General features: G+C 38.4%; 1 protein-coding gene across 1 annotated transcript; it reads left to right on the top strand.

Moving 5' to 3' along the window:
- Positions 1-338: 338 nt before the first annotated feature.
- On the top strand, positions 339-16,944 carry ARL5B (ARF like GTPase 5B). The gene is made up of 6 exons (XM_080382806.1): positions 339-748; positions 8,678-8,738; positions 10,007-10,154; positions 12,795-12,878; positions 14,568-14,719; positions 14,951-16,944. The coding sequence occupies exons 1-6, from the start codon at positions 466-468 to the stop codon at positions 14,997-14,999; spliced, it is 777 nt and encodes a 258-aa protein (XP_080238932.1). The 5' UTR covers positions 339-465; the 3' UTR covers positions 15,000-16,944.
- Positions 16,945-17,452: the final 508 nt, after the last annotated feature.

Below are 17,452 nucleotides of genomic sequence, written 5' to 3'. Positions count from 1 at the left end.
AAGGCGGAGCAGAGCTCGTGCTCTTACACTGGCCCTCCCCAAGATGCTGCCGAGTAAGAAACCTGCGGCACCCACGCAACGGGTCGATATGCAAGAACCTCTAGCACAGCGCTGAAAAGGCGTTTGTAATGCTTTACTATACGGGAAAGAACCGAGAGCATTAAAAACGACAAGCCCTTCCCAACCGTCAACGAAGACCGTGGACCAGCCACGGCACCGCCCGGCCGAACGACACGGTGACGGGGAAAGAACGCTGCCAGCGCAGGCCGGCCACGGCGCCGGGGCCGCTTCCACCCCGGCCGGGAGAGCAGCGTACCGGGCCGCACCCCTCCCTTGCGGGGCGGCTCCCCGCTCCCCGGCCGTGCGAGACCCCAGACCCCTGGTCTCTTGGCCAGCCCCGGGGACAAGCCCGGCCCGGCCCCACCGCCGCCCGCGCGCAGCACCGCCCCGCCGCGAGCCTACGTGATGACGCACGGCGTGACGCAGCGCGACAGGCGCGTAGGCGTTGGGACCGCCCCTCGCGCCGTGCGGCCGTTGGCCGGGGGAGGGGCGGTGCCGTGTGCCCGTCCCCCCGCCCCCCGCCCTGCCGCTGCCCCGGGGCCGCTGCGGGCTGCGTCTGCCCGAAGGGAGCCGCGGAGCCGGCACCGCCGCCTGGCTGAGCCCTGGGTGCGCTGGGGGCTCGGCGGGGAGTCGAGGCCAGGCATGGGACTGATCTTCGCCAAGCTGTGGAGTCTCTTCGGTAGCCAAGGTGGGCGCGGGGGTCCGCGCTGGCTGCGGGGAGGGGGGGCGGGCGGCGCGGCGCGGGGGCGAGCGGGTCTGAGGGGGCGCGGGCGGGGGGCGGCGGCCGGCTCTGCTCCCCGGGTTGCCCGGAGGGCGCGCCCAGGCTAAACTTGGGCTTTTCTTTGTGCGGCGCCTCGGGCGCTGGTTGCGCGGCGCCTCATGCCCGGGGCGGCTTTGTTTCTCCCCGCTGAGGCGACCCCGCCGCCCCGGGCACACCGGCCGTCCCGGGCGGACCCCGAGTAGCGCTTCCCGGCTGGCGGCGCGGCCGGCGCTGCTGCCTCTCAGCCGGGATCTTCCACCGTTGTAGCGGCTGAAGCTTCGGTGGACGGTGAAGGAAGGGGAAGGTCTTGTCTTTGCAGATCCTCCGTTTTTAACTCGGGCTCTGCTGTGAAAGTCGTGCTATTTTTATCTTTAGTATTAAGGAGGAAGCCACCAAACTTGTGTTGGGGCCTTTGAGGCAAGGATTCTAGTTACATTTCGTTGTTGCCCCAAGAACATAACTTCTGAAGCCCAGAGTGAGGTGGGGACAGCTCTCTGTGCTCCCCTCCTGGCGCACCCAGCCCCGCAGCCATGGCTCATGCCTTAATCCTGAGTTCAAAACTTGTGGTGGCCGCCACCTCTAGCTCAGACAGTTATCATAAAAATAGAAAATTATGTTTTATTTGTTTTGATGAACCTTGTTTACCTAGCCTTCTTTGGTGAGAAAATAAAATAAGGAATTTATCGTTTGTGTTGTTTTTCCTTGAGGCTTTGAGTTTGGAACAGGCAAACTGATATTGTTCTCCCATCAGGTTTCCAAATGTATGCTTCATTCCTGCTTTAAAGTTACTCAAAGGGTAGTTAAGGTTTTTCGTGCAGTGCTCAACATGTTACTAACACAATTTCCCAAGTTTTGGAAGGCAGGTACACCTGGTGTCCCTTGAATAGTCTTGTCACTGTGAGTGCACATAACCCGTTCTAATTCTGTAAATACGAGAGCAAAGCCTCAGTGTGTGTACATGTTAACATCCATCTATCAAAACTGTCTTTTCATGGAATGGGTGTGGGAGGAAGATCTAGACTATTTATCTTTCCCCCACATACACTGTTCCACCGTATCATTCCTGAAGTCTTCGAACAGTCTTCTGGATTTGTTGCTGTTGTTTATTTGAAGATTCTTATTTATTTGAACTGGGAAACCCATGTGGTAAGACTCAAAGTTTCCCCTGTTCTCCAGAAAACTATTAAGTACTGTCTTGGTTTTCATAGAGTACTGTAATCTGCAACTCCTTTTCTTCCATGAAGAACTCTGAAGAGGCATTTATAAGCAGAGAACTGATCAGGAGATAACTTCTGGTAGCTTTTAGTATTGGTCTATATGGTACTTTATTATGTCAATATTTATCTTCAGGAAGGAAGGAAGAGGCTTTGAGTTTGGTTTGGTTTTTTGCTAGTACATGACAACATTAGATTATGTTGATTCCATTTCATTAGTGGAAAAAACGTTGTTACTGTATATTAATTTCTGAAAGGAAAGTTATTTATACGTTTAAAATGTTAACAGAAAATATTATCACAGTTGAGATAGATAGGGCAATGCCATGAAATACTTACCATTTGGCTTTTGTCCCAAGGAGAGGCTTCTGAGGTGTATTCTGATCTTGTTTTGTTGCTGGGGTTCTCTTTGGTGTGGTTTGTTGAGGGGTTTTTTTGCCCCTTCTTCTTGTGGTGATTGTAGAGAACAAAGTGAGTTTCTTTTCATGGCCAAAATTGAAATTCCACCCTAGAAAATTCTCTTCAAACATATTTTTTTTCCCCATCTAGTGGGAAATTATTCTCTACTTAACTTTTTTCCTTCAAATATTATTGGTAATAATAAAGGATAGTGATTACTGAGCTGGTCTTTGAGTTACATCAAATCTAGACAATTTCTTGGAGAATTCGTAGACTGTCACATTAAACTGTTGAGCAGACTAGCACAGTAGCTTACACAATGACTTTGACTATACAGAGGGAATATTCCAAAGATGCAAATAGACCCCAGTCTGTGTGAGCATGGCATCAGTTCATCATGGCTAGTATGGGTTGTGCTGATAGTCTGAAGTGCTTGATACTGGCAAAATGAAAGGTTAAACAAAACAAAGATTTAGAAAGTGCCATCTGTCTTCCATCAAGTAGAGCATGGGGGAGGAGGTGTGCCTAAGTGTTAGAAGATACAGAACAGGAAATTGTTGGCACTTCAGTCAAGTATTAATTATGCACTGCAGTTTTGCTTTTTATAAATGTGAATAGTAGTTGAGCTGAAAATGCCAAATCTGCAAGGTATTTGATCAATAATGTTTGGACAACGTGGAAGAAATACCAACTGTTGAGCTAATACTGTTAACAGACAGGAAGAAGATCTGTTGGTAGCTTTCTGAAAAATGCACATCTTATGATAACTAAGATGTTGAAATAAGACCCATGCATTTTTTTGCTGTAGGATTCAGTGCAGTTAGAGTAGATGTGCAATGTATAGAAATCTGAGTTCATTGAGTGACTTCTGCCTGGCAGGAAAGCCTTGTAATGAAGGTACCTGAGATCCTACTAACATTGAGTGTAATTTTATTAATTTACATATCATCTTTGCTACTCTTGCAATTTGATTTTCTTACCATCCTTTCCAATGGTAAAGATGAGGTACTGTAAGGAAGGTCAAGAGACTTGACCTAATCTGTTTCTAAAGACATTTACTGATAAGCGTCTGTTGACTAATGTTACCTACTGACCTCTTCCAGCCGCTTTTCTTAATATTTGTGTTCAGCTGGTTTAGCCCTATGATCTGTGTTTTCCTGCCAGGGAGTTGAATCTCTCTGTCCTATTTCAACTCACTATACATGCAGCAAAAATTATTCCAGTTTGTTCAGCCCATACTGATTATGGTTAGCCCAGTCTGGCAGACCCAGAGTGGTGATGGTGGAAAGTGCAATGGTTGAAATAGTGTTGTGTGGCTTTGACCTCTGATGGGAACTTCTAGGGGGGGAAAGCCTTTAGCTCCTTTTCCTGCTCTCCTGGTAGAATGCACTTGCTTTTCCATTGCAGTGCACCATCTACTCTCCAAATCTGGCATGTGGGATTGTTGAACAAGAAAAGCTGCATCGCAGAGCAGTTTAAGGAAACGGGGTGATGCTTGTGCTGATCTGTGAGTCAGTGACTAATGAAAGAGGAGAAGGCTAGCAGTCTCTGCCCTGAGCACTGTCTGTCATGGAATATCTGTTTAGCTCTGTGGATGTGTTTGGAAGGATTAATTTCCAGTTTGAGCTTGGCAGTAGTCTTTAAAACAGTGGCTGATGGTGGTAATGGTCAAAGCTGTTTCAGGGTCTTAATCTTCCTGTTTACTGAAGTCATGGAGATGAGAAGAGAGGTTAAAGCCTGGAGGAGGAAGGACAGCAAGCACTTCTCTGTCTTTCAGCTCTCAATACGTATTGTCTCTTAATCAATTAGTAATTGAATGGTGTGAACTGAAATAGAGGTACTTACAAGAGAAAAAATTGACTTAAAAATAGACTTTTTTTCTGAGTGTCTTACTGATGGCTTCCTCATTATTTTTCCTAATTAATGAAATTGACAAAAAACATTGCCCAAGCATTGTTTCCATTTAAAATATTTTGCCTTGCAGCCATTAAACATTGTTATAAAGTGTCATAAGTTGAGACTGAACTTACTTTGAAAATAACTTGTAATAGTATGTCAGACTTCAAAAATAATGTGCTTATGCTGTGATTCAGTACTCAGATGGCACATTCTGAGCAACATGTAGTAATATAAATAAATGGTGGAGCAACTAACTTACTGCCTGTGTTAAAGCGTAGCTGAATAAAACTTGCTTGACTTACCATTCTATCAATACTATAATGATTGCTCTTAATGAAACTATAAGGAAAAAACAGAAGTGAATGTCAGCAACCCTGATAAAGGCAACTCTGACAGTTGTCAATACCTTATTCCTGTAGGTATGTGTGTGGTAGATAGAGTTCTGCAAGAAGTTCACAAATCTGTTTTTTAATTTTTTTGAATGGTAGTTGTTCAAAACCTTCCGCGTTGCTCTGAATAAATACTATATGTGTTTAAAAAACTGCTGTAAGACAAATAATGATAAGCTCTAAGTCAAGGTGGCTGAACTTCTGTAACTCCACTGTTTACTTCACTTAGGTTTGCTGACAGTTCCCAGACTGTACAGACAGTCAAGTTAGCAGATCATTATCTGGAAAACCCATGGATTTTGGTTCCAGCAACTACTGAACACTATTGTCAGTTTCACTACTTTTTTGTAATCAAGTCTGGAAATACAGCTGTGTTTAAGCATTCTGTTGTGTTTGAAAGAAGACTCTAAGGTAGCTTTTAGTGTGCAGCATGAATCCTTGTATTGAAGTATCTTTGAAGCTTAGTAAAATGCTATTCCTCCTGCCTCCTCTTAAGCAAATTTCTGTTTGCATTCTGTCTTCAGCCTTGAAGTCCTCAAGATTATTGTTCTTTGGGACTAGATGTGGGTTTTGTATTTCATGCCCTAAAAAATATTGGTAACCTGTCCAGTATTCATTTCTTCTTTCAAATATGTTGGAAGAGCCTTGCTCATCATTAAAGTATTTAGATTATTTTTTTTAGTTTTAGTTTTTGCAAATTGGAAAGACCAAAGGGCAAAGTTGTGAGAATTTAATCTTCACTTTTAAGTCCTTTTACCACAGAGAAACATAGACGAGTAAACGAAGAAAGGAGCGTATTACATCTTCCTTCTAACATATGCAAGATGATAATCTTCACTGTCCTATCATTTTATAATACTAGACTGCCAGAGATATTTTTTTTAACAATACTATATATATATATGTTTTAATAGTCTGCCAGGGATGGTTGATATAACAGAATTCTTTGGATTCTTTTAAACAGTAGCCTAATACTGTGGGGGTTTTTCCCTGCATATACCTACTTCTTCTACCTATTTTTTTCTGCTGTTTCTACCTGATTTATAAAGATGCTGCTCTTCTGCTCTGGCAACTCTGTTATGAATTTTCTCCTTTCTGTGCCAAGAACATGGTGGATTGGGGAGATATTAATGACTAGAACACAACCTGAGTTTGAGTACCAGCCAGTGAAAGGGAGAAATTTGACTCAATCTGTAAGTACAGAACATAAATATGAGCATAAATCACTGCCTATGGTTTAATCCATAATTGTCCTTTCTTTTAATTGTAGTATGTATCTTCTACTAGTTGCTCTTTTAAACAAATCCTTGACTTGCTAAAATTTTGTTCTGTCTTAGTTTGGCAGTTTTTAAGTAAAAATTCTGTAATTAACCAGATAGAAATTCTGAAGAATTTTCCATTACCATAGATGTAATGAAATGTTCTAAATGTAATGTAATAATGTATAATAAATGTAATGTAGTTAATGTATGGCATAAATGTAATGGCAGTTCTAAAAGCAACTGCCACTACTAAAAGGTGGAAACCGATGCTTTAATCTTATTTTCATCCCCAAATCAACATTAATTAACACTTGTGTGGTTGTTTCTTGTTTGTGCTTATTCAGTTACTGTATAGAATACCATTTGACTATGGAGTAACGCAGATTAGCTGTACCTTTTGTTCCTCAGCTAGAGTTGAACCATTCATGCTTCAGTGGCTTTCAAAAACAGTCATCTCAATGGAGATTTTCTTTTCGTTGCAAGTAGTGTGATATTGTTTCATCCAATACTTTGCATTTTTGTTCCTAAGTAAAACATTGTATTCTGATTTGAAGGTGGGAAAAAGCAGTGTAATGCCTGGCTGGGACTCCTTTTCTTTTCCTCCTTGAAAATAACTCAAACAGAATGTTGCAAAAGTAAAGTAATCTTCTTAGGCAGTAGTTGACAATGTAGCTGTTTTGAAAACAGCAGAAGGGTATTGCTATGTTTGAACTTTGAAATCCTTGTAAATCTAACTGGATTTGAAGAAGAGATTGACAGTCTAGCGATGTGGCATGGTTTATTAGAGTTGAAAGCAGAGAGGGTTTCATACCATTTATGTATTGGGAAAGGTTATTAATTACTGGTGGTGCTGTTTATGGGGTTAAAGATACAGTGGATTTAAGGCCAGAAAATGTTCTTTCCTTGGAATGTGTTGGCAGGATGCATTAGTAGGGGAACTTATACAATGAAACACATTTCAACATTTGTTAGGGCCGTATCACATAACAAAACTACTGAAAGTCCCAAGCAAGAGACATTTTATTAAAATCACTTTCAGAATGAAAAGACCTAGGTTATTATATGTAAATGGGTTTCAAAAACCCCAAACCCAAAACAAAAATACTTTTATTTTTCCTTCGACCACCCACTTATGGGAACCCCCCCCCACCAATTTAATATTTATAATAGATCTTCTGAGCTTTTAGTAATTTGTTGTAAGTCTTGTAGATCAAATATGGCATTTTAAAGGAAATCTTTAAGCTGTGAACCATGTTTTGCTTTGGAATAAGTGCCCTAGAATATTAAATATTACCCTTTCAAAAGTTAGTCTGTTCACAGACTTTTTATGCAAGTTTTACTTCTAGTATCCATTTGTAAATTCTCTGCTCTCAAGTGATTTGGTTTTTTGTCAGTAAGTGGATTGGTATCTTCAAACTTCACATATATATCAAAAGAACCATCATTCTAATTGGCTGTGCTGCTGTATCTGAAAGTCTAAGCATTAACTATAGATAACCATCTAAGTTCAGGGTAGGGGTGGGGGTGTTCTTGTTTCTGTTTGGTTTTGCTTTTGTTTCCCCTGTGCCTGGAAAAAAATAACATTGCAGCAGCTTGAAGGTCAGTTTTCTATAAGATGGGCTTTCCAGCAGGTCAAGGGAAGTGATCTTTCCCTTCTATTCAGCACTGGTGAGGCCTCACCTGGAGTGGTGTGTCCAGTTCCAGGCTCCTCAGTACAAGAGAGACATGGCGTACTGGAGAGAGTCCAGTGATGGGCCGCAAAGATGATGGACAGGAGCATCCCACATATGAGAAAAGGCTGAGAGAGCTGGAACTGTTTAGCCTTGAGAGGAAAAGGCTTGAAGTGGGGATCTTGTTAATATATATATGAATACCTGAAGCAAGGGTGCAAAGACAACAGAGCCAGGCTTGTTTCAGTTGTGCCCAGTGACAGGATCAGAGGCAGTGGACACAAACTCGAAGCACAGGAGCTTCCCTCTGAACATCAGGAAACACCTTTTCACTGTGAGGGTGACTGAGCACTGGCACAGGCTGCCCAGAGAGGTTGGATAGAATCTCCATCCTTGCAGGTACTCAAAACCCATCTGGACACGGACCTAGGCAACTGGCTCTAGGTGGCCCTGGTTGAGCAAGGGGGTTGGACCAGGTGACCTCCATAGCTGTCTTCCATCCTCGACCATTCTGTGACTTTTCAGTTCAGAAACTGCAGTGTTGGAATTTGTGATCTGTTCAAAATACAGCTTTCCCCTTAGTTCTTACTGTGCGAGTAAGGTGGTGGTCCCGTAGGTGGTTATTACTGAGCTTTGAGTGTTAGGCTAATATTTTGTGCAGTCTTTAGGTGTTTGGTGATGTTCTTAAGATGATACACTACTATATTTGTTCATTGTAGTTTTCTTTCTAAAACTAGATTTTTTTAAAAAAAGTAGTCATATTAGTAACCATTCCTTTATGCAGACTTCCAGTACTGACTTCTCCTGAGACTGTAGTCTCAAGAGAAGATGAGGCTTTGTGGATTTTCTTGGTTTTTTCCTGTCCTGAAATCACCAGTATTCTGTGTAAGCTACTGAAAGAAGACAAACAAGCAGTTGCTTTCTTCAGTAAAGAAAAGTGATTAAACAGAATTATAATTATTGCTGTTTCCACTGATTTATTCTGTTTCCCCTGGTTTATTCTTGCTTTTTTGTGTACATGCAGAGCACAAAGTAATCATAGTGGGACTTGATAATGCTGGAAAGACTACTATTCTTTACCAATTGTAAGTATGTGAACTATTTTGGGGTTTTGTTTACATTTTAATATTTGTCACTGTTTAATCATTGAAAATTCAGCTTTGCAACCTGGCGGATACTCTAGGGTTCTAGATCACAGTTTCTACATTAATGGTATATCTGGTGTTCTAAACAGAGTAAATATTTAAAGGATAAGTGAAGGAACTGCAATGTTTTAAAACTGAACTGTAAATTGAATAACAAAATTGTACACACAAGGACAAAGTGAACTGCAAGTTCTGTTGCTATCAAAGCCTATCTTTATTTGTAAGCATAGACATAATCCTGTCACCAAGAAATGCAGAGAAGAAAGTGATTTTTAAATTAATGGAAACTGTCGCCACTCTGCAAAAATCCATAAATGTTTCCAAATGTTTCCTAATACCAGTGTCAAAAATCTGTGATGGAGGATTCCTCAAAATAGTATTTTATCTTGTCTAGGTCCTACCTTAAGCATTTTAAATAGCAGAGTTGCACCCAAATCTTGCTGGCATTACAAGAATATCTATGATAAATTCAAGAATATTGGCAGGAACATAATTGCTATTGTAATTGTGGAAAAGTAAGAGGATATAGCCAAATTACTGCAAATGTATTTGGGTACAAAGGCAGCAGAGGATGGATGTTTTCCAAAATAACATTTTTCTAGGTAGTTTAGACAAAGTTTAAGGTAGAACTGAGAAATTTTCAGCTATGTAAACAAACAGTCCTTTGGAACTTGTTTTTAATATTGAGTTACTAAGTTGAGTGTTCTGATAAGATTATATTCTGATTTATATTTTGCAGTTTAGCGTTCCCCTTATTTGGGATCCTTAGAATAGCAGCTTCTGCTTTGGAACAAGTGCATTTTAAGTATCTGATAAAGTGTGTCCTTTAAAAAGGGAAACCTCTTGCAGTGCAGGTGCTTATCCATTTGTTGTAAACCTTTTATGTGCTTATTTGTTGCTGCTGGTGTCTTTAACCGTGTCTACAGTCTTTGCTACAAAAGCAAACTAGAACTTTTCAACCACGGTTTTTAGTCCAAGTTCAGGTTGAACTAATCTTTTTACTAAACAATTGTTCTTCAATATTTGCTTTATTTCTATAAAAATTCAAATGTATGGCTTTTGAAATATGCCTATGTTTTTAATCTTTTTTATTTTTATCAGAGTTACACATACTTACCTTTTCTACAATAGATTTGTTGTAATTGAGCTGTGACAGGCCTTGTGGATTTTACTGGCTGGTCTTTATGGTATGGTATTGTTTCCTTTAGCTTAATGAATGAAGTGGTTCATACTTCTCCAACCATAGGAAGCAATGTAGAGGAAATAGTGGTGAAAAACACTCATTTCTTAATGTGGGATATTGGAGGACAAGAATCATTACGGTCATCATGGAATACCTATTACTCAAACACAGAGGTATGAGAAGCTGCTTTGAAATCTCAAATTCACTAATTTTTTTTGTACTTATATTTATTTATTAGGAATATTAGTAGATTTATATAAAGATTGCAGCTGTACTATTGTTCAGTCTTTTTGAGAAAGAATAAACCCAAAAAGTGTATGATGTCTCTGGTATGCAGCCAATTTTCTGGTAATATTTGAAGTATTTTTCCTGTATTCTTTACAGTAATGTTGTTTGATCTGTGGTATAAACTGTGAAGGTAGACTTTTCTCCTAGACAATCAAATGATACCAAAACACATTACGGATCAAGAAGATCTCTGTAATCCAAATCAGATTACATTGATGTAAAAATTTTTCTATTTAATTTCTTACCATTTCTACTAAAAGCAGAGATCTCTTGTAAATATTACTTACTATATGAGCATTCCATCCTCCTGTAAAGTTAGGTTTTCTGTCCTGTGTTGCCCTTTGAAGGAGGGCAGATTATAGTGATCCACCCCGGATGTTCAGAAACATTTTATCTACTGAAAGTCTGGTGATGACATATCAACCTTCATCTCTGGTATTCTAAACTTATTTTTTATTTTACCTAGAAAAGTATAGCTACATCTAAGACAAATGCACATGAGGGTGAAGAGACTTCTGCCAGCATTATCTGGTACAATAACAATACATTCTTGACATTTGTCCATTGAGAATCTTTGATTTTGGAATTTGGGGCGATGGATTTATTAGTTCTTTTTTTTGATCCTTTTGGGTTGTTTTTAATCATATTCTGGCTAGTAAGTGTTTGAAATCCAGCGCTTTGTAGCACTTGGAAAGAAGAACTTTCTCTTTACTTAGAAGCTTTGTCTGCTAGAAATATTTGAGGAAGAAAAGGGGTCTGTTTAGTATGCTAATCCTAGCTTCCCTGATAGGTACTGTTCTTCCTCATCTGCTAGACATCTCAAAGTCACAGCAGCATTAAATTGACTTGGTATTTCATACCGTTTTTCATACCGTGTGGTCATTTTCAGTGGGTAATGAATCTCATTAATTTTATAAGGCAAAGTGATTTGGAGCATATGTTGGAAAATTATAGTGGTGATTTATAATCCTCCATTTTTGTTGCTATCTCTCTTTTCTCTCTTTCCGTATCTGTAAATTGAAGCAATCTAAACAAAATCTTTGGAGTAATGTAAAAACCCCACAAATAAGCTTTTCAGTGCATACCTGTCCCAATTAGTTTCAACTTAAATGCCTAATTCTGCAGTTCTGTTTTAAGAGTAGGATTGTGTTCTCACCGAAAGGATGTTGAGACAAGCTTACAGACACAAGATTTGGGGGGAGAGGAAAGGGGGGGGAGTTACGTTGGTTAAGTTATCGGTGGGGGTGGGGGGTGGGGGTGGCAACAAGGAGTTAAAGAGAGAAGGATTCCCATCTGGGCAGAGAAGTGATGGTGTCTCTCAGATGAATGTCACCTCCTTGGTTTCCTCTCCAGTGTAGCATGTGTTCCCTGTAATTCACTGCTGCCACTGCCACCCCGCCCCACCCCAGTATCTGTATAGTTTTTATCAGAACATGCTTGATCTCCCTACTCGTTGTTCCCACCTATGATGCTGTTAGCGCTGCTTGGAGCACACTGTGGGCAGAGCAGTGATTAGTGGTTACAGTTTGTGTACGCATACTATTGTGTAATGCTTATGAGCATTTACTAGAGTAATGCCTACTGCAGAATGCCAGGTCTCTTTCTTCTCTGGTGTAGAGCTATAAAATAGAAGGTGCAAAACCAGGGGCAGAAAGAGTGGGGTAGAAGAGTTAACATTCATACCAGTGGCAATGGCTTCCCATGGGACACCTGACATACCAGACCGAGCAGTGTCTCAGGATTCACAAATGCATGGGTGGCTATGAGAATAATGTGCTTCGCAGGAATGGTAAGGATAAAATCACTGCTGCAGCCATCTCCAGGTGCCTAGTTGGAAGGGTGCAAAGTCATGAGTGAGAGGCCAGTTGCATGGGTCCTTTGCAAATTTTAAGGTGTTGTGCAACAACCTAGTGCTAAGCCCTATAGATAGATAGCTTATTGAGGTCTATGTACTACTCTGAGGTAATATTTCTTAAGCCTTGTAAGATGATGATGAATTACTGAAAATGCTTCTTTCAAGAGAGGGAGCTTCGATTTCAGTTTCCTGGAAAAAAACCCCCACCCTATAGTTTTCTGAGTAGGCAAGTAGTGGACAGTAATAGCTGTTTTCTTTGATAACCGTATATCAATTTTGTCATCCACATTTTAAATGTAATCCACTACCTGTAGGTGCTTTTGGTGCCTACATCGCTGTTTTGTGTATGATGTAGGGCCTGAAGATCCACTAAAGAGATTTAACCATAGTATGTGAAAGCAGATCTTAGTAGCAGTGCTGAAATTTACAAGCACAATCTTTTTATTTTCTTTTTTTTTTTTTTTTTTATTTTGAAACTATAATCTTCATGTATGAATCCCAGGGCTCTAGCCAAAAACTGATTTTAAACCTCTTGTTCTATTTTCTGGTGTGATCCGAAAGTCTTATGTCTGTCTTATATAGGAAGACTTGTGGTAGTGGTCTCTTGAAAACGTGCTTTTTGAAATTTATACTTTGTACTTACATACTGGACTATTGTGTTTTCCCCTAGTTCATCATTCTTGTTGTTGACAGCATTGATAGAGAGCGACTTTCTATTACAAAAGAAGAACTTTATAGAATGCTGGCTCATGAGGTACAGTGGGGAGTTGGGATAGTAGATTTTTTTTTTGTTGTAACAGTCAAATAAAATTACATGCTTCGTATGTTAACAAAAATTACACTGTCACAAAAAAAATCTCTGAGCCTAAATGTATGTGTATGTTGGTCACATTTTAAAACCACGTAAATCATAAATAAATAGGAAAATTACTATGAAGCACTCTTGAAATAGGACTTGCTTGATTGTAATCAAATCAGTCTTTACAAATGTTGAACTTGTAAAAGAATCTTAAGCTTCATATTAATGTAACTAGATTCACCACCATACTCTCTCTCTTTCTGTTAAATGTTGAAAATGTCAAGAAACTTTTTTTTACATTATTTTAGAAAGTAGGCAATTCCATTTCTCTTTTTTGTTTGTTTTAGTCCTGTTCCTTAAAATTAAGGCACATATATAATACTGTGGATAAATCAGTTTCAGTTCAGTTCCCTTCTGAATTATTTGTTTTGTAGTTTTATTATTATATGTTGTATTGACGACTCTTCAACACTGGGTCAACTCCCTCAAACATCCTAAATTAACATCTATATTGGATTAGCTAAAGCCCATTAAAACCTTCTGTGATCACACTCAAGCTAAGTTAGGGTTGTTTTAAATCTAAGGATCTTCATTTTTGAAGGAAGAGGATTTAGTATAATGCAAGTAACTGAAGTTCATTTCGCTGAGAGATTTGCATTGTTTCAAATAAGTGAGTTTTCACTTTAAAGTTTAATATTAATGTAGTTTGGGTCTGTTAGTAAGAAGCAAATACACTACCAAAAAGGTGGGAAGATGACTTTTTATAGTGAAGTTTTCCCATGTAGTTTATTAGCTTTCAGTGTTATAAAGATTTTAATACGCTGTCCCTTGAAAACCGTTGGTAGGCCTAGACTAGATTACATGTAGGAGTGCATTTTCAACATTGAACCAGAAAGGTGTTTTGTTTTGGTTTTTTTTCTTTTCTTGATGGAGAAATAGTCTCAGAATTCAATATACATTGAAATGTGTTGAACACTTTTAATTACAACTGTCAGCTTCCTGGATATTGCATTTATTTACCCTTCTGCACTCCTAAAACCATACATCCCAGTTCTCATCTCATTGCTGTGTGGTATCCTAATTTCCATACAGAAACAAAACAACATTTTATTAGTTTCTGTTTTTACTAAAGCTGCTGCAGCGTTATTAGAGCTCCTTTTTTGGAACAAGATAAGACTTACAAGAATTTAGGTAGCTTTCTTAAACTACCGCTTTAATCACTACAGAACTTGTTTAATGAAGTCAAAAGTATTTTCAAGGGAATGATATCTAGTAGGCTTTTCCATTTGAATAATATCTAATGTAGATTTTGGAATGTTTATCCAGTAATAATTCTGCTGGATGGATGGTTTGGAGCTTTATGAAATACATTTTAACAAGACCTTTAGTTAACATGTGAACATGTGGTCAATACCAAAAGATTAGTCATATAGTATGTTAGAATTTCATTCTCCGTTGTAGAGAATGCTTCTGAATAAATTGGTTTCTTCATTCTTAATGTAATTAATTTTTAATGTGTTAAAACTCCATGCTGCTGTATAATTGTAGATTAGCTTGAATACAGTTCTTTTAAGAAATTCAGTTAATGCAATAACCCTTTAGTTCTTTATAATAACTCTTATGAATACTCTAAATTACTTCTAGGATTTGCGGAAGGCTGCAGTTCTCATCTTTGCGAACAAGCAGGACATGAAAGGTTGCATGACAGCTGCTGAAATATCTACATACCTCACCCTCAGCTCCATAAAGGATCACCCATGGCACATTCAGTCCTGTTGTGCTTTGACAGGAGAAGGGTAAATGCTTACTGCTTGGTATAGTAATGTGTGGTAAATTAGAATACTACTAACACCAACGTGAATTTCCTGAAAGAACTTATTTCTAATCTTTGCAGAGGGTCATTTTGTATTTTCCTTTTCTTTATTGAACTTTGTGGATTTTTTTCATCGCTTAAACTCCAAATTTGCAAATTCTTTAATGATGTTGGACTAGAACTAGTACCGATATAACATCTCTTTGTCTTCCAGATTATGCCAAGGCTTGGAGTGGATGACCTCCCGTATTGGAGTGAGATAGCTCCCTCCTGCCCCTCGCCAAAAGAAGAGACTTCTATTTATCCTGTGAACATGTACATTTTTCTCTACTTCTGGCTGCTGAGGCAGTGACCATATTTAATTTATATCAGTCAACTCCCAAGCTGTACTTGAATCAAGTGCAGTTGAACTGAAACACAAAGTATTTTCTTAACTTTTTTTAGTACGCTAATCTGCAGCTGGATGAACATTGTGAATCTGGTTTTAAGCATTGAAATTCCTCTGAATATGTATGTATTCTAACTTTTTCAATGATAGCTTTTTAAAATCTGTTTTGTCATTGTCAATATTTCATACTTCCTCTTTCTAAATAGTTTATATAACTTATTAACATAAATGAGCGCAGTTTGTTTAATAATGAAAAAGTAGTGAGTAGGTTGACTTTACTCTGGCATAGCTTTAGCCTCTGAGGGTAACTATATCTCCAGCTGAGCTTCCTGGAACATCAGTAGAGTTCTAGCTAGCACGGGAGTTAATAGTTATGAATGCAAATTTTTACATGTCAAACGAGTTAGTTATAATTAATATTGTGGTGGCTTTTAACCTGGTATATAATTGAACTTCTGCCTTAAAAGAAATCTATTTCATTCTCAGTTTATTTGGTAAGTAGTTCTAGGATATGATTCTTTTACTTGAAAAGTACTGTACTCTGTACTCTGTACAGTGGATAAAAACTTTTCTTATGAAGTGCTGGTTTAGTCATTTAAAACTTGAATACCTTTTGAAAAATAAAATAAATTCTTGATAATTAAATTTGGAATCATGGCAGTGTTACATGTAGACTTGCCGTAATCTGTTAAAATTTTAAATACTGTATACATGAGCCTTCCTCAACTTTTAGTGAGAGTGCTGTTTTCTAAATGAATGCAAAATCAAAAGGGAAGCCAGATTTATAAACAGAACAGAGTCATGGTGCTCCATCTGTGGACTTCAGAGTGAAGCTAATCTTGACATTTATTTACCTACTATCAAACATGTTTTCAGATTCTGTTCCAGAGAAAATATTTTGCCTTGATTTTTGGTTTTAGTCATCTTTGCAGGAGCAGAGAACTCTTTATAGTGCTCGAATTATATTCATTCAGCTTAAATTTGGGAACTGAAAGTTGAAAAAGTAGAGGGCTTCCATTTGAAAAACAGGTGGTGAAAGATTGGACGTAGTAACTCCTAATTCAATTTGAAGGGGATGAAGTTAGATCAGTAAAGAGAATCTAAGTTCTGGATGAAGTTAATGGAGAATATTAGGTGCCAGAAACCATCTGAGGAAAAAAAACCCCAAACAAACAGTAGCAGACACTCAATTCCTAATGGAATCCCAGCAGCAGTCAGGTATCTAACCTACATAAATGTTAGGCAGGCTTTCCAAAAACACCGTTCTCTGCTTTTGCATGCCTGAAAACTATGTGGAGTCTGGTTACTAGAACAATTTTGCTAATTGACTGTAGACCTTTAATGACAAACTGTTTCTGTTAGATCTTATTTTGATAATTCAAGCACACTTGAGTTTTCTTTAATAAAATTTTGTTTTGTAAATTTCAGTTTGCTTCCATTTTTATTTGAAACAAAGATTAATGAAATTTTAAAAGTATCAGCAAATATGTTGTCATAAGTGTTAAAAAGAAGGCTTTGAATGTATGTGAAAACAGTGATTGGTTGAATGAAGTTGTATATTAATGCTCGTTAGCAAAAGTCATGTTTAGGAGAAAGCCTGTGTTGAGTGTCATATCAAAATGCTCAGAAGATAATTTAAATCAGTGAAAAGTAGTGCTTAAACAAAAACGAGAAATGCAAGGCAAGGTTAAAATCTGATACTAAAGCCTCTTGCTCTGATGTTTATGCTAGAAACTGTTCTAATGTGTGAAAATAAGATTTGTTTTATTATTAAGGAAGCAAATTATGAAATGAAAAAAATAAAATGATATGTGAATGAGGTTTCTTGTTTGGTGTCTTAATATTTTCAGTTTGGAAATTATATTTATTTTCAGTTTTATTTTTATGTAGTTCAGAATGTAATCCTGAATATTTATAAAAAGCACTATGTGAATGTATAGCCCATTTCATTAAAAAAAAAAAAAAAAAAAAAAAAAAAGGCATGATTTCATAGCTAACACTTTCCAGGCAAAACCATTCATAAATATATAGTTTGATTACTAAAACCGGTCTCACCTGAAGTAATACATCTAACTTTGAATAAGAAGAAATGGTCACATTATAGACCTTGGAATATCAGAATAATTAAAGCTTTCTCTTAATTCCCCAATACTTAAGAACTTTGAGTATCTTTATAGAAGGAAACATTCTTGACATTAGCTATGATTTTGATCACCTTACTACATTTTCTACAAGTTTTCAATTTGTAATATCTGTGATGCTGTGGTTTGTTTTTTGAAAAAGGCTTGGTGTTGAATTTTAGGGGGTTAATTTTAGTCACTTTCAGAG

The sequence above is a fragment of the Falco punctatus genome, assembly GCF_963210335.1.
Source record: "Falco punctatus genome assembly, chromosome: 4".
In the NCBI taxonomy this organism is placed as follows: Eukaryota; Metazoa; Chordata; class Aves; order Falconiformes; family Falconidae; genus Falco; species Falco punctatus.
This window is presented reverse-complemented; position numbering and strand designations above follow the sequence as displayed.